Source organism: Podarcis melisellensis, assembly GCF_964234715.1.
Source record: "Podarcis melisellensis genome assembly, chromosome: 8".
In the NCBI taxonomy this organism is placed as follows: Eukaryota; Metazoa; Chordata; class Lepidosauria; order Squamata; family Lacertidae; genus Podarcis; species Podarcis melisellensis.
In genome coordinates this window covers 71571134-71592582 of record NC_138540.1, presented here as the reverse complement: position 1 = coordinate 71592582, position 21449 = coordinate 71571134, and the positions used below count along the sequence as shown (strand labels likewise).

General features: G+C 43.0%; 2 protein-coding genes across 5 annotated transcripts in view; one reads left to right on the top strand and one right to left on the bottom strand.

Annotated features, from left to right (window-relative positions):
- DBR1 (debranching RNA lariats 1) lies at positions 1–14952 on the bottom strand. Its single transcript, XM_081923321.1, has 8 exons — positions 14713–14952; positions 13574–13698; positions 13032–13112; positions 11669–11754; positions 4256–4480; positions 3079–3159; positions 1949–2094; positions 1–1526 (listed from the first exon to the last, which is right to left on the bottom strand). The coding sequence occupies exons 1-8, from the start codon at positions 14928–14930 to the stop codon at positions 854–856; spliced, it is 1635 nt and encodes a 544-aa protein (XP_081779447.1). The 5' UTR covers positions 14931–14952; the 3' UTR covers positions 1–853.
- A 2664-nt stretch (positions 14953–17616) lies between these two features.
- IL20RB (interleukin 20 receptor subunit beta) overlaps positions 17617–21449 on the top strand; it is a 139900-nt gene continuing 136067 nt past the window's right edge. For 3 of the 4 annotated variants that reach the window (XR_014170819.1, XR_014170820.1, XM_081920852.1), the window contains exon 1: positions 17621–17868. Coding sequence is in view for 2 of the 4 variants with exons in the window: in XM_081920852.1 (XP_081776978.1) it covers positions 17814–17868 (55 nt within the window). In the remaining 2 variants the exon portion in view is untranslated. Of the gene's footprint in view, positions 17869–21449 lie in introns of all 4 variants that reach the window. The other variant, XM_081920853.1, reaches the window with a different exon arrangement.

The window sequence follows — 21449 nt, the reverse complement described above, 5'->3', positions numbered from 1 at the left end:
TAGTGCAAAAGGAGGATTTATTTACAGACCTATATATCATCCTGGTAAATCGCGGCATTAAAATAAACCCCAAGTTGTGGTTTCACTTCTTACATGCTCAACTCACCATAGGATTATTGTACTTTCCCAATTTTATATAGCATTATTTCAATCACATTCTCAATGTGGTTGACAGCTGAAATGATGCACATCAGACAGCCTATTAGTTCTTATGGTTAACATAGCAAAAACCAGGAATGGAGAATCCATGAGCTTCCAGAAGTTGTTGGACGCTAAGTCCCATCAGCCCCAATTAGTATGGACAACGATCAGGGATGATGAGAACTGGGAGTCCAACAAAATACAGAAGGCAGCAAATTCCCCATCAACACTGGGAGGGCAGGAAGGAGGAGGGACTACCTGAGAAAGCTAGAACTTATAACATTCACTGATGCAAAGTCCAATGAATGCAAGATTCGGAACTAATTGCTGTCAATGGGCAGGTGGGTGAGCTTAAGTAGCAAAGACGTTGAATCAATTTGAGCTTGCTCCATTATATATATATAAAAAGGTCCTTTTCTGAACCTCCATCAAAATGCAAAATATTTTCTCCTTGTCTGGTAAGCCTCTGCAAAAAGGGATACAACAGGTCCTCCGTTGGATGACAGATGCCTACAAGTTCTTTCTACCAAATCAATATTTGTTCCCCAATAAAAATATTTGCTCTAATATAAAAAAGGGCTTATTGCAATTAAAGTGTAAAAACTGTGTAGGATTGTAAAAACCCATCGCCCACAAAAAAAAGACCCGCACCAAAAGTTGAACAGGTATAGCAATCGAAGATCCTGCCTATAGTGTCAACAAAGAGGTTGTCTCATTCCACCTCATCTTCATCTTTGGAAGCATAGATAGCCTGGTTCCTCCTTTTAATTTTCTTTGGCCCACCCTTTCCTTCTTCACTTGTGTCACTTAGCCGCTTCAAGGCCGTTTCACTGGGGATCACCTCTTCTGGCTGGTTTCTCTCACTCGATTTCTCCAGTTCATCACTTTCCACAGTATCATTCGGCGACACAGCCATGGAACCTGGCGTGACCCGGATGTCGGAAAAAGTTGTTGAGACGTCAGAAGGGTGGTTGGCAGACGAGTCCACTGGGCAGCTGCCTGGCTCTTCTTCATCATCGCTGTCTTCATCCAGTATTATTTCATCAGGGTTGATAGAAGAGGACAAGCCAGAAACGTCTGTATTATAGTCACTGGGCTCCTCTGCTGATCCAGTACTGTCTACCTCCTCCTCCTCCTCTTCATCATCCTCATCTCCGTGCTCCTCTCTCAGTTGTTGGATTCGGCCATTAATGTCCAAGAGGCCAAACCGGGCACAAAACTCGGTCGTCTGGGGATTGATTTGATGAACGGGTTCTCTGTGCTCCTGGGATTTGTTTGAGTTATAACAGGGAACTGTGGTACTGAAGTTATGTGGAACCTTAAGGTCGTGGTTCGCCTCTTCCAGAACCGCCTTGATGTCTTCTTCTGTGACACTGTAGTCCCATCTACAAGAGGCCAAACACAGGGAGGTTCAAGTAAGGCTACCCACCTCTCTGCACCTTACATCTGAACAGCTTCAGGACAAAGAAAAGGAAGTGCTTCCTCATACAGGGCATTAACTGATATATGGAGTTCTAGGGATGGTAATGCCTCCTAACTTCAATAAGCTGGATTCAATTATCCCAGCATGCTAGAGGAATCCAGCGCAAAGGAGAGTTGGGAGTAGTGCAATCAATACCTACTCAGTCCTACAAATCCAGTGGGGCTTAATCCCAAGTAAGTGGGGTTACGGTTGTTGCCTTAGTTGTTGTTTTTAATCTGACTGTATTGTTACTGCTCTGTAGTATTGGTGAGATGTTGGCAGAGGAGGCATAAGGGGTCAAAAAGCAGCAAATAAATAAAAATATACAGACAACACTTTACATACTTTGCATGGAGTCCATTGTTTTCAGGCATATTCCAGGAATTTGGAGACACATTAACAAGATTGTTAGTAGCTTTAAGAACAGCAATCCATTCAGGGTCATATTCCAGGCAGTCAGATGCACTTGGGTCGTGCTCAATCTCTACAATCTTAGAAAACATTGGGAAATTAAAAATACCTATTTGTCCTCCATAGCAGGCAAGACTTGGCTGTGAACTTAAGGCACTAGCACCTCTGATAAATCTACCCTTGCCCTTCCTACAGACTGCACTTCTCCCTTGTTTTTGGAAGGACCATGAAGCCAGGCTGGGAAACAGGGGTAGGGAACCTTCTGCAGCCCATGGGCCACATTCCCCCACAGGCAACCTTGGGGGGGGGCGCATGTCACTAGTATGTTTCCGAGCACAATTCAAAATGTTGGTGCTGACCTTTAAAGCCCTAAATGGCCTCGGTCCAGTATACTTGAAGGAGCGTCTCCACCCCCATCATTCTGCCCAGACGCTGAGGTCCAGCGCCGAGGGCCTTCTGGCGGTTCCCTCATTGCGAGAAGCAAAGCTACAGGGAACCAGGCAGAGGGCCTTCTCAGTAGTGGCGCCCACCCTGTGGAATGCCCTTCCAGCAGATGTCAAAGCGATAAACAACTACCTGACATTCAGAAGACATCTTAAGGCAGCCCTGTTCAGGGAAGTTTTTAACGTGTGATATTTTACTGTATTTTTGGTTTTTATGGAAGCCGCCCAGAGTGGCTAGGGAGGCCCAGCCAGATGGGCAGGGTATAAATAATAAATTATTATTATTATTATAGTGGGCAAGGCAAGAGAAAAGCAGGTAAAGCAACAGAGGCGGCTCTTACTTTGTACAGTAAGCCACAAAAGCCAGACATTTATGCACACAACTCTCCATCCGCCTGGAGGCTTTGTCACAGTTCAAGTACACATCCATGCTATGCAAAAACACTCAAGGAGGGTGGAGAGGGCTGCAACTTCGGGAAAAGGTTCCAAGGTGCAAACAGAGCATCCTGGAAGGTCATATCTGGCTGACCATTTCTCCCCCTTTTACAGAAGATTCTAAATACCACTGAGCCTTAGGCCTCATAACAACAGATACCAAACAGAAAATTCAGCATGTTTTACCTGTAGGAAGTCTCTGTGGGGCAGGCATTTATCCAGGGCCAGAAATTTTGTTGCTTTTGGCTGTTTCCCACTGCCATTGGCCTATTAAGGGGGGGGGGAATACATCAACAAAAAATGGCACATGTACCAAAGTCAACATTTTTGGCTACACAACAAGGTTTGAAGCGATTTATATGCATGGACATATGAAGCTGCCTTTTTGTGAGTCAGACCGCTGTTCCATCTAACCCAGCAATGTCTATTCTGACTGGCAGCAGCCTTCTATCTGAGATGGAAGTCTTTCTTACCCGGTGCCTCCCAAATCTTTGGTTGGAGATGCCAGGGTTTAAACCAGCAAAACATAAATTCACAGACAACTGTCTTCTGCCCTTCTGAAAGTACCAGAGGTTAGCTTGCCTATCAGTCATTTTCACTTATATAAAAATATCAACAGTGCAAAGAAGAGTGTGAAGTACATCATTACATGGCAGGCTCTCCAGTTTTGTCCAGCTCTATGATTCCAATCAGAATTCACTAAGGGCTACTTATCAAAACAAACCAAGGTAAATTTATCAATAGCCTGTTAAGATCCTAACCACTGTCCTGGAATCCCCGATAAGCTTATATTTGAATTATGGTATTTTGAAAAAGATTGAAATAGAGCACAAGTAAGGAACCTGAGGATGCTGTTGGACTCCCTAACAGCCCCAGACAGCAGGGCCAGTATTCAGTGATAATAGGGGCAGTAGTTCAAAAACATCTGGAGAGGCAGTTTCCCCACCGCTGCAATCTATTATATATTTTGGAAGGCTGTTTGCTTACATGTTCCCTATGCATTTGAACCCCTCTTAAGAGATTATAAACAAATTTTGCATAACTCCCGAGCTCAAACAGCAGCTTTTTGTCTACATTTGGAGACAATGTGACACCATTTGGAATCAATATGACAGAATGAACCTTTCAAAACTGCAATGACTTATTTTGTTTCTCAGAATTCTCAAGCAGTGCCAGGTGCAAGCTGAGCACAACTTGCCCCCAATCCAGAGCAGTTTGTTATTTTGAAACTACTGGCAGGTATCAGGTTTCCTCCACTGAAGTTTCTCTGGAGCTCCAGCGTCCGTTAAAAACAACAATGGTGGAACACAACTGCACACATAAATGTCAACAGAGGCACAGCAAAACACTCCAATTCTTTTACCTGGTGCTGCATGAAAGCAGCAAACTTCACATGTAGGTGTGCAGCGAACCAATAGGTTGGTTTCAAGTGCTCCAGAAGCTCTGAAGCAGCAGGACTTCCCAATGTATTACTCTCCACTTCTTGGCGAAAGAAGGATTTTTTCCTAAGCAGCAATTTCTTGTCTCCATAATGATATATACTTCTGGGCCAGTCGTGGGAAATAAATACATCCATAGGCTGCTTTAGCTGTTGAACCAAAATGAAAGCAACACAAAATGAGATAAGACGGCTGCTGTTGTGAATAAAGGAAACACAGCACAGGATCACAGAATCATAGGATGTCAATTAATTTTTAGGGAAGAGGGGAAATGATTAAGCTGGCTTAACTGCATTAGTTTCAATGGGTCTGCTCTGAGTAGGACTAATGAAGATGATTGTTCTTCTAAGTTTTGACTTACTGTACTGGTTTTTTCTTTTTGATTTCTTCTGTTAAGTAATGTTTTATTGTATCTTGATTATATTTTCAATATTATATTTTGCTTGTCAACATAGATTGTATTTGTTTTTGTTAACCGTTTTATTTATTTGTTTTATTTTTAAAGAGCCAGCCAGTTCAGCAGGACCTGCTGAGACTTCCTGGTGTTTCTGCAGCTGAATGCAACACCAATGAAGAATTATTATTATTATCATTATTCCCCTGCCTTTTTTCCCCGAGAGGAATTTAAGGTGGCTTAAAGATAAAAACAGAACAGCTTTAAACACTGGGCAGGGGGCGGGACAATAATAAAAAAACAGTTAAACATTAATTCTCATCCCTCTGCCTAGCTGAGAGCTGTTGAAGAAGAAATAACGTAACTAGAAACAACATAAAACCCATTTTTTAAAAGATGTAAGCCCTTTTAAAGGCTATTAAAAGATCTGGAAAATTAAAAGGCTGGTGGCAGAAAACCTAGTGCCAGAAAGATTAATAAGAACGGTGCCACATAAATCTCTTGGGGGACTGTTTTGCAGCTGGGACGACGGCCCTTATCCCTGTGGTGCCCCCCCCCCACTTTATCTCAGATGGCGATGAAGGTACTTGAAGGGGTTCCTTCGCCTCGCAACATATTAGAAGCTTTTAGAAGCTCAGAAACAGAATGGCGTCGTTAGTGGTAGCTCTATTTTGTGCTCCGCGTTGATAATATAGATTTATCAGTATTTATCAGCACTTTTAAAGCTTTTTTCTTTCTTTTTCCTTTTTTTAACCGAGCTTAGCAGTTTTAAACTATCACTCTTTTTTTTATTAACTGCCAAAGGCCTATTTTTATCCAAAAGAGGCTCAGCAAGCCGCCCTATCTTCACGAAGCTGGTAATTAGCAGACGGGGAGGCCAGCTACTCCTTTGGAAGGACGCCGAGCTTTTTATCTATAAAAAAAAGGAAGGAATTGAAGCAGCGATAACCCCAAGAAACACAAGGCAAGTTCAACCCGATAATTATTCCAAGGGACTTTTGTTTTTTTTTCTGCTTTGTTATACTGCCTAGCTACTTTACTGGTTACGTCGTGAGGCTGTTGAATGAGGGAGAAAGACCTAGTTGAATTTTAAACGAAACAAGGCACAGTATGAAAGCTTAAGACCAGTAATATTTTCTAACATTTTAAATGACTGATACCTCACAAGCCCCGATGTAAATTGCTGGAGAAACTAACAAGTTGGAGAGGTTGGAGAGGTTTAGGAGGCAACTTCCACAAATCGGCATTTCTGCTATTGTTTACTCCAGCTTAGAACAAAAGATAAGCCGCCGTTAAGCAAGCACCCCCTACCGTATATCCATATATACCCATATACACACTATGGTCCTCACCAGGAAAAAATACAAGGACCAAGGAATTTTGCCTAATTCACCACAGAGCCCGATGGAGCGCCGAAGGAGACAAAGTAAAATTACCAGCTACTTTCCTCAAAAAGACTCGAGCAAGAGAACTCAGAATGAGAGTATCCTAGATGTAGCTATGCCTTTGCCACTCACAGTGTTGGATTGGTCAACACAGCTAAAGGACTTGCAAACAAACAACAAGAGGACAAACCATCCAACAAATTTGGCCCAAGAACTTGCCATAGCAGAGAATGCTACAAAGGCTAATACAGCCAACACACCTGATGCCAATCCTCATTTGTCACCGCTGGAACTTGGAGGTAATCTTTCAACCCATTGGTTGAAAGCCAATGACTGCGGAACAGAAATGTGGGGTGATTATCTTCAGGAGCAGATATACCAGATTTCTAAGGATCTCCTTAACGTTAAAAAATTTTTAGCGATAACAAACGGGCTGCTCCTGACCCTAGTGGATAATTTCAAACAACATGTGAGCGCTTCAGACCAGAATACAAATCCCCTAGCCAGCCCGGATCCACCACTCCCCAGCAAACCCCGGAGGAAAAAAGCTGAGCCTAAGATGAAGAAAAGCAAAAATATGAAAAACCTAAGGCGGCTTAAGACAACTCACCGTACCTGTAAAAAATATTGGCAGAAGCTCTTTAACCTTCTTCCATCCCCTTCTACAAGTGGAACAAACAAATCCAACTCGAGTGCCATCAAAGAGACACGTAAAGTAGATACACCCATAAAAGAATCTAAACCAAGTTTTGAAGAATCAACACCGAGCTGGGACAAAGGAACTAATCCATCTACAGTTATACCGCCCCAGAGTCCTCTTATGGCCAGCACAGAATCTGTAGACAGAGGTGAGCAGGCGACCCAAACTATTGAGGGGAACCACTCCTCCCAAGCTCGACAGATGTTGTGTCCCAAAAGAGAATGGAGTTTAGTCCTAATCCCACAAAAGCTTGTCTTTGCTAATTACCCTAAACCGCCTAGATTTTATGCAGGGTTGGACCGTATAGACCACTTTTTGTCCATTATAAGTGGCATTTTACCGGGGGTAGTAAAAGCAACTGACATAGCCGCTATAGAGTATCTACATCAAGATGATTGCTCGGTACGAGCATTGATTACTTTTTTAGATCATAATCTGGCCAGTTTCATTTTTAGAGCTAAAAACCTATTCAAAAAAGAAAGAATAGTCCTATTAAGAATATTTGAAAATAGAGCACCTGCAACCTCTCTGATGGGGCCCAAGAGCATAGGAATGGAAGTTCACAAAAGGGAAAAAACCAACCACCAAAACCATCGAAATAGAAAGCATAAGTTCCAGCAGGATCATCTCCATCAAACAGTACCAAATGAAAAAAAGGAAGCCCCACATCCAACTGGCGTCTGGCCTCTCACGTGTGATAGTGAGGACTCCGCTTTGGAGGAAGAACTCTCGCTGATAAAGCGATTCTGGTCACTGCATTCTCCAGCTCAAACTGGGATCCTGAAAAGACTTGATTTACTTCGAAGCAGACTAGAAAAAAAGGATGATCAAGGTGAGACAATGAAGGACCCTTATGTGCAGCCCATATCTCCCAAATGTCTGGTGGATAAGAAGACAGTGGGAGGCACCTTTAAATGTGTAGACGTGGAATTACAATCTGAGCCCCCTGTGATGTACAATAAAGTAAGACCAAATCAAGGTGTGAAACCTCAAAGCTCCTGGCACAGCTATCTTAAATTGTCTCCGAATGAATTAGCTTCCCCCCCAACTCCAAAATCTAGCCCCAAATCACCAAGAAAAGAGGATCACTACACTCTCTCCAAGCAGTCATCCTCGAAAAGAGCCAACGGGTGTGTTTTTTTAGACACCAAAGAATTGCTGGACGTGGTGGTGACATAGATCCAGCTCCCCGAAGGGCCCAGGGCCTAAAAGTGCTGTCTTGGAATATCGCGGGTTGGCACGCCAAGAAAAATAATCAACAATTTTTGTGCTACCTTAAGCAATTTGACATCATCTTCTTTCAGGAGACATGGCAGAATGACCCTATATTTCTTAATGGGTATAACTGCCACTACCTGCCTGCCTCTCCATCTCTAAGGGGCGGCAGATCTAGTGGTGGCCTAGCTTGCTTCATTTCCACGGAGCTGGCGCATTCTCTAACAGCCCTACCCAGCTGCAATTCTTTAGCAACAGCCGCTCTACTTAGTTTCAAGAGAACTACTCTCTTGCTGGTCAATGTCTATATTCCCCCAGGCCAAAAAAACCCCGTTGTCAAGGCTACATGGGCTGAGCTAGAGGCGTTTTTAGAGCCTCTCGAATCTACTTACCCGTCTGCCCTGACTATTGTGTGTGGAGACTTCAACGCTCGTATAGGAACAGATGACAACAGTCTATACACTCATTTCAATCAATTTATGGACCCTGAAGAACAGACGGATATTGGTGCGACACGACTGTCCAAAGATAGTAGAAGTAATTTCCCAGGTCTCTGCTTAGTGCAGGCTGCCAGACGGAGGGAACTGCTGATATTAAACGGCAATATAGAGGGGGACCGCCCCGGGGAATATACCCATTTCTCCAAGGCTGGGGGAAGCGTTATTGATTATATCTTAATCTCAAGATTTGCTCACAGCTTTGTAAGGAAGTTCCAAGTGGGCCACAATACTCTGAGTGATCACCTACCTCTAATTTTAGAGCTTGCAGGTCGGCCTTTTGACTATTCTATTGCCGAGCCACAATATATACCTTCTGTAAATTTGGATATACCTGCCCCCAAAAGACTCAAATGGTCCCCAATACTGAATGAAAATCTAACCCTCCTTCTTCAGTCAGTGGAGTTAAAGCTTATTCGCTCCGCTATTGTATCAGGCAATTCAGTAGATGCGATTATGGAACGCTTTAAATTACTTTTGGAAAGATTGAAACCCCATTTAACAACAGTGATACATAGCTCCGCTACAAAGAGGGCAAAGGACGGAGCTAGCTGGTTTGACCTGGAGTGCAGGCAAACAAGGAGACAAACGAGAACAGCCTACCAGAGATACAGGAAATCAGGGACTGCCCTCCTACTTAATGCTTATATTTATCTGAGACGGTCTTACAAACAATTACTAAGGAGAAAGAAACTGGAAGCTGAAAGAGCCGCATGGCACAGTTTGGTTAAGGCATCGCACGAGAAAGATACTACTTGCTTTTGGCGAACCATATCTGGTCTACTGGACCAGGAGCGTACTAATTCCATCTGTACAGTGGAACCAATGGAGTGGTTGCGCCATTTTCAATCTTTGTTCTATGACCAGGAAGCCCAACATTACAAACTATGCATTCAATTGGAGGACCTACCTCATTGGCCACCAGTAACTGCAAAGGAAGTTGAGAATTTAATCGCACAATTAAAGAACAACAAGGCCCCAGGGAATGATTACATCCCTGCCGAACTTCTGAAGTCCAACATTGGCTGGTGGGCCCCCCTGCTGGCGTCTTTATTTTCTTGGATCGACTCAACGGGTTTACTCCCAGATGGTTGGACTGAGGCAATAATTATCCCAATCTATAAAAAAGGACCCATGACAGACCCGGCGAGTTATAGACCAATCAGCCTTCTGCCTATACCCAGCAAACTATATGCCAAACATCTTTATATCAAGCTAACTAGCTGGCTGGAAACTGAAGCTATTCTAGCGGAAGAGCAAGCGGGTTTCAGGCAAGGCAGATCCACCATAGACCATTGCTTCACCCTAGCCTATTTAATTGACAAATATGCCAAAAAATCCCGTGGGGTGTTATATGCAGCCTTTATCGATCTAAAGGCTGCTTTCGATTCAATTCCACGTGTAAGACTCTGGGATAAATTGAGCACATCAAGTATAGACAAAAGACTATTATTTCTGATCAGCTGTTTATATAAAGACACGGTGCTGCATGTAAGAACTTCGTTAAATGGCCATCTTATAGGACCAGTTCCTGTCAGTAAGGGGGTCAAGCAAGGTTGCATCCTGGCCCCAGTTCTATTCAACATCTACATCAATGATATGGTTAACTGTTTGTCATCTCCGGACTTCCACGCCCCCAAACTGGCTGACAAATCAATATCAGTGCTTTTGTATGCTGATGATGCGATACTCCTATCTCGAACAAGAATAGGCTTAAATAGGCTCATAGGTGAATTTTCAGCATACTGTAGGAGAGAGAAACTTGCAATAAACTATCAGAAAACCAAAATTATGGTTTTTGCAAGGAAACACAGACAGTACAGCTGGAGGATGGATAACCAGACAATTGAACAGGTTAAAGCCTTCAAATATCTGGGTATCGTTTTCCAGTCGACCGGGTCCTGGGATGTCCATCAAAAATGTGCCAAAGAAAAAGCAGCTCAAAGTATCAAGATGCTGTCCCGCTTCTTTTACACGAAGGGGGGCAGATACATCCCAGCAGCCCTTGAAGTTTTTCAAGCAAAACCTCTGGCGCAGTTACTGTACGGGGCACAAATCTGGACGGGGAACCACTGCTCCAGTCTTGAAACTGTTCAGTCTAAATTTCTAAGGCAGATATTCGGCGTCCCCTCCTGTGTTCCAAACGCAGCATTACGACTCGAGGCCTGCCTTCCAACTGTGGAAACTCGGACCTGGCAGAGAACATTCAACTATTGGCTTCGTCTTAATCTGAATCCACCTGGTCTACTGCCTCTAGTAATGCAAGACCCTCACAAAAGCAAGTGGTTCAAAACTGTGCATCAAAAACTCCTTACATGTGGTCTGCATTCACAGTCCCTACTATCAATGGGCCTCATTAAAGCAAAGAGTCTAATAGGCCAGCGCCTGAAAGACATTGAACGACAAAACAACCTGATTATCTTAAAGAAACTGTGCCCATGGTATACCTACCTTCCCCCTTCTCATTTTGACTCTCCAGCTTCATATCTGTTTAAACTAACCATCCCAAAATACAGACGTGCCTTTACATTGGCTAGATGGGATGTTCTTCCCTCTGCTGTACTCGAAGGTCGTTACCAAAAGACTCCATTTGAAAAACGACTTTGCCCATGTGGAGATGGTAACACGGAAACAGTGTCCCACGTCCTTCTATCTTGCCCCCTTTACAAAGACCTAAGGAATGAGATTATTACTCCACTCATTCTCTCCAACCCCGGCCGTTCACCAGACATTACACTGTATTTTCTATTATCTGATACGGATAGTCAGATAACAGAGAAGGTCGCGAGGTACATCGAGAGAGCTGCGAAATTGAGGGCCACCATCTGAGTGACAGACTTGTTCATCTGACGGACCTCCTTTTGCTTGTTCTTTTCTTCCTTTTATCCCTATTTTCACTTTTAACTCTTGTATAGCTGTGGCCTGTTGGCTTTGCTGATAAAGTTTTGATTTGAAAGCTTAATAAGAACGGTGCCACATAAATCTCTTGGGGGACTGTTTTGCAGCTGGGACGACGGCCCTTATCCCTGTGGTGCCCCCCCCCCCACTTTATCTCAGATGGCGATGAAGGTACTTGAAGGGAAGGGGCAGGGCTATGAAGATCTTAACATACAGACAGGTTGATATGAAATTGGATTTACACTAACCTGCTTGAGCTTGAAGACTTCAATGTTTCTTACATGGTAGACACTTCTTATCGTTTGTTGGTTGTATGGTGGATACTCAAAGTGACCTTAAGCAAGTTGAGAAACACTTAGCTGAATAAAAACAATGACAAAAAGGAAGACTTCCTAACTGGCTCCAATCCCCTGAAACAGCAGCATTGTGGAATGGGTGTTATATTCAACCCCCTTTGAGAGTTGCACAAGTGTGCTTACCACTATACTACAAGGCCAGTTTCAAGGTGCTAATGATAATTTATAAAGCCCTACACAACTTGAGATCTAGAAGCTTGATCACAGAATGCAGATGTACTATAATTTTAACAAATAGTATTATTTATGCATTTTATTTGCCCTCATTTTATTGTAATGACTGATGTTACTGCGTTAAGATTAAATGCATTGCACAACACCTTGAGATTGCTTGCAAAAGAAAGCAGGCTAAAAATATTTTAAATAGGTAAATGTAACAAGGAATTTAACTTCTTCCTATTTCATTCAATAGGTATTTGGCTTTAGCACCGTCAATTGAACAAAGACCACACAACCTTACTCTGACATCCTCAAGAGGCAAGTAACAATTTTTCCTATTTTACTGAAGTGAAAACTCAGTACCCAGGTGAGCAGGGATCTGAAATGAGGCCCTTTGCTGATCACAAGGCAGATGAGATAGAACATCACTACAACAAGCCAACAGAAAGGTACAGAGAAAACTAGACGGACATTCACATCCTTTTTCCTTCTTTCTGTATCTTATATTTTCCTCACAGGAATCAAGAGTAGCGTTTGGGCCTCACAACACCACTTTGAATTAGACCATGGTAAGAAACAGTTATTTGCTCCAAGTTTCCCAGTTAAGCATTTTAGTCAAGTGAAGATTTAAAACTGGGTTTCCTACATCCAAGAAAAACCCTTGATCCATTTTGCCATGTTGATTCCCTTCAGCACTGCCACATAACAGGGATAATCAAGACCTGTTCAGATGTACCAGTAAACTAGGGTTTTCCATTAAAAAATATGCTGTGGTGGGCATTGGAACCACATGCTCCCCTTTCCCCTCCTTCAAGCAAGAATGAAGATAAAAAATGCCTACTTTCAGTTTTGAATAAGCTGCAGTTTCCCACTACATCTAAACTCAATAACCTAACCATAGTTAGTTCACACAAACATCAAACCATGGTTTCAGATCCTGATTCATTAGCCACAGCTTCCCATGGCATCAAAACCAGGCTTCAGAATCACCTACCAGCAACAGACGCAACTCACTCTAGTGCAGTAAGTGCTACAGCCAAAAATGAAATTCAGATTTAAAACAAGAATCTGCAGCACGACCCCATCCTAGACATACCCTTTTTGTAATCATGAGATTTGAAGATGCCAGAGAGTCCACCTATTCTCACCCCGCGATACTTCACCACTCCAGCGTAACCTGAAACAGGAAAAAAATATGTAGATCAGGCTACGAAGTAGAAGACTGTCCACGAAAACCACGAGCAGTACATAAAGTGGTTACTGATTCCCAAGAATGTGCTGTATTTCCTTCATAGCAAAGAAAAAGGTTGCATTCTGTAATGTTTATAGGGATAATAGTGTATTTTGGGCTACAATCTGCTGCTCACTATACTGGCCACACAAGGTCAGAAAAAGACAGAATTGGACCTAGATATTTTGCTGTTGCTACACTGAAAACTTTCCAGAACAGCTATACAGGCTTACACTGAAAACATTCCAGCAACAAGAGTAAACGACTTCACCTGCAAGATACTGACATGCCTAATTTTGGAGGGAAATAAGAGCAGTCCCCCACTATAAAGCTGAACTTCAATCTAAATCATCAGCCCTATGCTTATGCATCCTAGGCTATCAAAACAGAAAGCAAAATGTTAATACCAAGGTAGTAGATGTTTGGTGCTACCCATCCGCCATATGGTAGCTCTTGCAAGTGATTGGAGGCTTCGTGGTTGCCCCCAATAAAGATGGTCAGGACAGGAGCTTTCTTCTCTCCAGAATAATACCTAGAACACAGCCAAAAGCCAAGGTCTTTGTCACTGGTATTAAGGATCAGCATTTTCATGTTTCCTGATCAGAGGAATCAGGCCTATAGGTTTACATGCATGCACATTGTATCATACATTGCTTCTGATGTGCAGCTTGGGAGGTAGATGGGCTACTACTGAGCAGAAAGTGCTCATAGGAATCACCAAATTAACATGAAACACATAAAGCTAACCTATTTAATTGCACCTGTCAGTAGGACATGAAGTGGAAGCCGGAGCATGTTTAGTCAGAAGTTAAGTCCCACTAAGTTCCACAGTCAATCCAACTAAGACTGACTAAGCCACGTATTTCACCTCAACTTGGGACGCTGGATTTAGTTAACACACTACAGTATATGGATAAAAGGAGTGCATAGACTGAAAAGGACAGGGAGGCTTTCCTCCATCTGCCATCCACACGTTGTGTGTGAACTTCTTGCAGGGGGGAAACCTACACAAACCTGTTGACTTCTACAGAAGGTGGAATCCTGCATGATCAGGATTCCAGTTCCTGCAGAGATCTGTAGCGCTTCTCTTGCAGATACTCACCTGTGGATGTCAGGAGCAGAGAGAGAAAAAGATGTGTAAAATTGGGATTGGGGTCAGTGGTGTGGCCCTGCCATCCTGTCATGTACTGAGTTGAACACGTCCTTTCCTCTCTCAGGGCTGGTCTTTCAGGAAAACTTGACACTTGGTTAATGCTCTGCTATTCGCATATGGAAAACCTGGTGAAAAAGCACTCCAAGAAAAACCTCCCCTGCTTTATGCCTTTCCTCCTACGGGAGCTGCTTTAACAGCCTACCAAGGCATAAAACACAAATTATATAATATTTTACACGCGCACACACAATGCTTAACCAACTCCTCTACCACCCCAACAGTCAAAGGACCTTGCACTCTGCGCGTGCTCAGAGGCACCCTTCCCTCAAATGGGTTCCGGGGCGGAGCCTCCGCGGAATTCGAAATCCTGCTGCCTCTTCGCGGGCGACTCACCTCGCGAAGCCCCCCAAGCAGCGGTACTTGGCCGGCACCGCCATGCAGCGCAGGTCCGCCGCGTTGCGCACGGCCTGGAAGTCCCCGGCGCACAGGAGCAGATCCGGCGCCGCCTGGCCGTGGCGCTGCTCCAGCAAATGGAGCGTCTCGTACATCTTGTCAAGCGCGCCATGGCAGCAGCCGGCCACCGCCACCTTCATCTTCCGGCCTCGGCGCATGCGCCCCGGCGGCAGCAGCCCGGCCTGCGCAACGCACGCGCCTTCGACCGTTGCTTTCTCCGCATCGCGAGGCAGCCGGAGGGCCCCGCCCCGCCCCCTGCCGCCGCTGTTGCTGCGCATGCGTCTCTCTTTTGCTCTCACCAAACGTTTGGAGGTTGCGCTAGTATTGCGACAATGTCCCGCCGAATGATTTTTATCATCGCCAGGATGCTTCCCCCTCCTAAATACATATGGTTTTAACGTGGCTCCAATGAACTTTTTGGTTCATTTATTGTATTATTATTAATCATCATCATCGTTCTTTATTACTCTTAATCGTTATAAGGAAACCAGTCTCGTAATGGCACATATTACGATATTTTATGTGTTATCATTTCATATTATTATTATTATTACTATCTTCACCATCATTCTATTCCTTACCCACCCTTCCGCAATTAGGTGGGCTACGACACGATCAAATTAAAATGCAATATATCAGAATCGGTTTAAACAAAGGGAAGGTTAGAATGTTGAATCCAGCTCCGCCTTAGGAACAGCGTTCACGTGGAAGTGCAGCGGCGAAAGAACAATGCAAGAAGTAAAATGCCATCAGAAAATTCAGTTAAAGCCTACAAGTGTGTGACGTGGGAACGGTGGGTGTGGGCAGATGGAAGAAGGGGGGTGTTTTTCTATAGCCAATAAATGCAATTTCCAGGCAACTTGTCTCGGGATTCAGGATCAAGCCTGGTTTCTAAGCGTGCTTAGAAGTAAAACGGGTTTTCCTCGGGTTGCCATGTGTTCTGATCTGTCACTTAGGAGAGGGTTTTTTCCTTGGGAAGGTGGAAACGGCTCGGTCCCATTATTTCAAGTGTGGATAAGCCCTTAAGTATGTCCCGTTTAACTGCTTGGAGATCAGGCTTGTTCTTGAGACAATTTGCCTAGAAATGGCATTTACTGACTACAAAAACATATCTTCTTCCATCTGCCCAGATCCACCGTTCACATGTCAGACTCTTGCAGCATACCCTCCATCATTTCTCCTATGAAAATAGGGACGTCCCATTCCATAACGATAATTTTACTAGTTGTACCCCACACATCTTACTGGGTTGCCCCAGCCACTCTGGGCAGCTTCCAACAAATATAAAACATAATAAAACATTAATTTTTTTTTTTAAAAACTTCCCTATACAGAATTGTCTTCAGACGGCTTGGGGGTCAGATAACCCCATACCCTCTAGCATTTCTCCAATGAAAATAGGTAGGTCCTAAGGAAAAGCGGGACATTCCAGGATCAAATCAGAAACTAGGATGGCTTCTCTAAATCAGGGACGTCTCTGGAAAATAGGGACACCTGGATTGCTGGCTTTAATTGAATGTTACAGCACTAACAAAGCATCACAGAAATACAAACTAGCTCAATATTCTGGGGAAAGTCCTTAAAAGATTTTTGGAAGCAATGTTGCTTTTTTGGCACACGCCAGTAATGCACATTTATTCAGTAGCAAGTCTTATGGGCAAGCATAAAGAAGATCAGACTGTCCAGATTTGGAAACTTACAAGTTAAAGAATGCTGGTGACCAAAGAAAAGAAAAGAAAGCTAAAACAGAAGTGCTGCTTACATCTTATTCCCATGAGCACATTATTATTATTAATTAGCTGCTTTACCGTTGAAATGACTGGAAGCAACTTACAACACAACAAAAATACTAAAACTACACTAAAACAATAAAAACTTAAAAAGAAAAACAACTACAAAAATATGCACAAATGAAAGACAGGTCTAACACATCCTGTCCTATCAAGAGAGCCCATGAATACAGTGGTACCTCAGGTTAAGTACTTAATTTGTTCTGGAGGTCCGTTCTTAACCTGAAACTGTACTTAACCTGAAGCATCACTTTAGCTAATGGGGCCTCCTGCTGCCGCTGCGCCACCGGAGCACGATTTCTATTCTCATCCTGAAGCAAAGTTCTTAACCTGAAGCACTATTTCTGGGTTAGTGGAGTCTGTAACCTGAAGCGTATGTAACTGTACTTAAAAAACCTTTCAAAACTACATCTCCCATCAGCCCCAGCAAGGATAGCCAATGACTATGGATGATGGGAGGTGTAACCACAAATGTATTAGTCTTTCCTCAAAGGGGAATGCACAAACCCCTTGCTCACATCGCTTGACCTTTTCTGCCCCTTTGCCAGCTCCTCAGCATTCTTTATTTAAGAAGAAGTATCCAGAACTATCTACAATAATTCCAGCTTGGCTTCACTTTTTTTCCTCTCTCCTTCCAACAGTGTTCCCATGGGATGATATAAAGGTTTAAGCAGGAAGTTATTTATGTGGGATGAGAGTTGGGTGTGGAGAGTTGGGTGTCTTCATTACACCCTTGGCCATTTGTAATGGAGACGTGGCCTAGTTTCCCATGCATGGCAGGTATAAATAAATATCAACTGTTGGGGTTTTCCAAAGCCTTCAGACAACAACTTTCACTCCAGAATTTTGATAATACTGTATCTGGTAGTTGCAACTGAGCTTTCTTCCAAGTTGTCGATTGCCTAATCTCAGCGCCAACGTAGCCAGCATTTTTTCCTCTCTCTCTCTAGGTCAATTGCTCAACCTATAGTGTAGGAAAATACCCAAATGAAATTAACTGAACCTGTTACAGAACCTAAATTACCTGTGGCCACACCTTCCTGAGCAATGCAACTGCATGTGTAAGGTAGGATCCAGTAGCAGCCACACTCGTGACTATTGGAGCAGTTTACATGCTGCAGCAACGGCAACAGCATTCTGCCCTGAACATTCAAGTTGCCATTCAGCTGAGAACATGGAGAGACTCTTGGCCCAGGAACAGAAAATGCCAGGGCCAGCCATACCCCAGCAGACTTCCTAATTTGGAGTGAAATGGCAATTTGCTTCCGGTCCTTTATCTTTTCTTTGATGCTACTTTTTGTGTCAGGTATGTGGTTATTTATGTTTGATTCCAGTTCGGAATAATGGGGCATGGTGCTGGGGGGGAAATTGCCTAGAACTAACTGTAACTTCCAGATTGCCTAGATTTTCTTTATACTGTATCTTAAAATGAGACTATTCTCCAAGTAACATTAATTGGTGAAATCTGTTAAGATATGTCCTAGAGAGAATGGGACTTTTCCTTCCTTCTTTTTATTCTTTGAAAATGCTGTTTGCTGTTTGTTTTATTGGGGTGAGGGTGTTGTTTTAGTTAGAGAGGGACTTCTCTTTTCTTTTTCACTTTTTATGTTTTATTTCATTTTACATACAGTCTTCACAACAGAAGACTTTACAACCCAAATAAACCAAAATACAAGCAAGAACATGACTCACATGTTTTAATTTGTACCATATTCTTCTCAGATTTCCTTATTTTACTGTTCATTGATATTAGTCTCCTTCTTTTGACTCCTTTTCTTGACCTCTTAAATCACATATACCGGTATATCTTTAATAATTTTCCAAATACTGCCCTATACCTCCCTCCCCCCCATGCTTGTAACTGCCCTTCACCCATGTGCGATCTTCTCTATATAATATTGATTCTCGTTGTGTTGACAGAGGTTTGTATTTGTTGTTCCATATATGTTATGCTGTTGGGACACGGTTGGCACTGTGGTCTAAACCACTGAGCCTAGGGCTTGCCGATCGGAAGGTCGGTGGTTCGAATTTTCGTGCGCAGCTCTGGTTCGCCAGAAGTGGCTTAGTCATGCTGGCCACATGACCCGGAAGCTGTATGCTGTCTCCCTCGGCTAGTAAAGCGAGATGAGCACCGCAACCCCAGAGTCATTCACGACTGGACTTAACTGTCAGGGGTCCTTTAACTTTACCTTTTTATATGTTGTGTTATCGTCTTATATCCTTGCACACTTTAACTATTGCATATTAAATTTGAGCTCCAAAACCAAATCTTTTCATATATTCCTTTTTGGGGCTTTTCTGTGGTGTTGTTCCAATCAGTGGTGTGTGGTGAAATTGTCCGTAGGGGAACAGTTAGGGCCAGAGGTGCCAGCTTGCGAGGGGGAGGACACTGTGCATGTGAGCATTGTGCCTTCCTCCATAAGCCAGGCAGATGTTTCCCAGGCTTTGGGAAGGTAGCAGAAGGGATCTTGGACCTGTTGGAGCATCATGCCTTCCTCCCTAAGCCGGGCAAAAGCTTCCCGGGCTTTGGTAAGGAGGTGCCAGGGGAACATTTAGGGGACTAGCCTAGTCCACTGACCGCACAACACTGACTCCAATTTTGAAAAACACTCTGCAGGGCGGTTTTACTTTTCGGCACCGGGTGTAAAAATTAGCCAGGCCTTTTAAATTGGTTTGATGAGCCTCCCCACTTCTCTTACATCCCGAGAACTTTGATTTCTGTCTTAGCCTATGCAAATAAATACATGTACACAAATGTTAAGACAGCAATAGCACATAGTCTATCCATTCATTTTATTTGTTAATTAATACAGTACAGTGTAGGATGCTTATGTTTTTCCTTATTTTTTAAAGCCAAAGGTGTTCACTCTCAAAGAATTCTCCTTCATGTTAGAAGACACAGACCTAAAGGGACGGGTGGATAAAATCTTAAGCCATTGAGAATCTTTCAGTTTGCTTATAGGGTCCGTCTCTCACACCAGTTTCAAAGTAGTAAGTGAATAGAACTGGGATTGTATCAGTAGGGGATATATCACACAGACCCTGCCTTTCTGGGAGCTTGCTAAAGTTAGATGTTCATAAAGTGTCATGACTCTGTGGTTACCCCATGCCAATCTTTCAAGTGTTCCAGGAGTTGTGGTTTTGTAAGTGGCACATCGTTTTCATAACAGTCTTGCAGGCGATGGAGCCCTGCTTTGGAAAGAATAGTAGATACTGCTAAGTTATCTTGAAATTGTGGTATATAAGGAAGCAGGATTTAGGGTGAGGAATCTCGTTTCTTATACCATCTGCTCCATACCTCTATAGTACAACCTGTTAAAGAGTTATGTTCTTTATTGGAAAATAGAAAAATATATATACCTGGTATAAAATTATAAGTGCGCAAAGTAAAATAAGACATGAAAAGAATAACAATTGTTAAGACACCTGTGTAAAAAAGGAAAAGGGGGGAAAACTTACAAATTTGCAAGGTTATTCTTGTACTTAACCTAATATCAACTCTCAGAACACTTAACAAACTAGTCCCCAGGATTCTTTGGTGGAAGCCATGATTGTTTAAAGTGGTGTGGTTACAAACTTTGTTGATAAAGTTAAAAACAATTATCAAGCATAGAGTGTTGTCTTCCAGGACAAATACATGCACAGATGTTAAGTATTGTGTGGAGTTATCCACATTGCATCAAAACAGACTTGGAAAATCTTTTACATTACAGATTAGCTCACATCCACAGAGTATACTTCAGTCTAGAAATTTAAGATAATTTCTCCATGGTGACAGAGATGGAAGGGAGATTACTATTATTAATAAATTATATAATTAACTATATTTTCCAGGATTCTTCAGGGGAAGCCAGGGCAGTTAAAAGTGGTATAATACTGCTTTAAATGATGGGGACCTTAAATGAGCAAAAAAAACCACAAGCCTGGTCTATAATGTATTTCTTTTATATATATGTGGCGCCTTTCTGCTTAGGTACCAAAGGCAGTTCATAATTGTAAAACACTAAAATAAAAAATCCTACAAAATGGAGAGTGGCCAAAGTCTCTCAGGTCAACTGAAAGCTGATGGTAGGTTCTTCCTCCCCTGGGCTTCATCACTTCTGCCTTCCCACAGGTCACACAGGTCTTAAGTAGCCCTGGGGAATAGTACTGGTGCCCAGGTAGTTCCTTCAGACCATTGATGGTCCTTACAAGGAGCTGACGGCATGTGCTTCTTGGCCTGAGCTTTCTCAGAGCTATATCTCCTTGAGTACTAAAAAAAAGAAAAAGTGGTATCTTCACAAACAGGAAGACAAGTTTGAGGGGAAATATGTGACCCATGCACATGACACGAGGAACCAAGTTAAAATGAATTGTACAGAAAGGCCCTCGGGCTACTCAATCCTCAAACAAGTGACGCACAAGATTTGGTGACTCCTCCTTTCCGGCCTACACCTTGCAAAACAAAATTCCCCCACATATTCTTTTAGTCTGGGTTTAGCTAAGGCTTTTTTTTCAGCCAGAACTGAAAAGTTCAGCACCTCTCAGGTGGGCGCCATTGCCATTCTAAGAGAATGAGGGAGGTGTTCATGGTGTGTTCTCACACCTCTTTTTTTAATTAAAATAGCATTGGTTTTAGCCATTAGCCATAACCAGTGCTTTTTCTGTGACCAGTACTCACTGGTACCGAGTCGCCTATTGCTTTTGCTGCCCATGTCAGCTATGTTGTGTTGACGCCTGTAATGCTTTTATCAAGATATGAGCCCTGGCGCCTCATTATTATTATTTAACCAGAAAGGCACTTGCCATAACAATATACTGCTGCACTCTCCCAGAGTTAGGAAGCTTCTGCTTTTGATTAGCCACATTTATCCATGTCGTTCAGACATGCAAATTATGGTTAGGTGC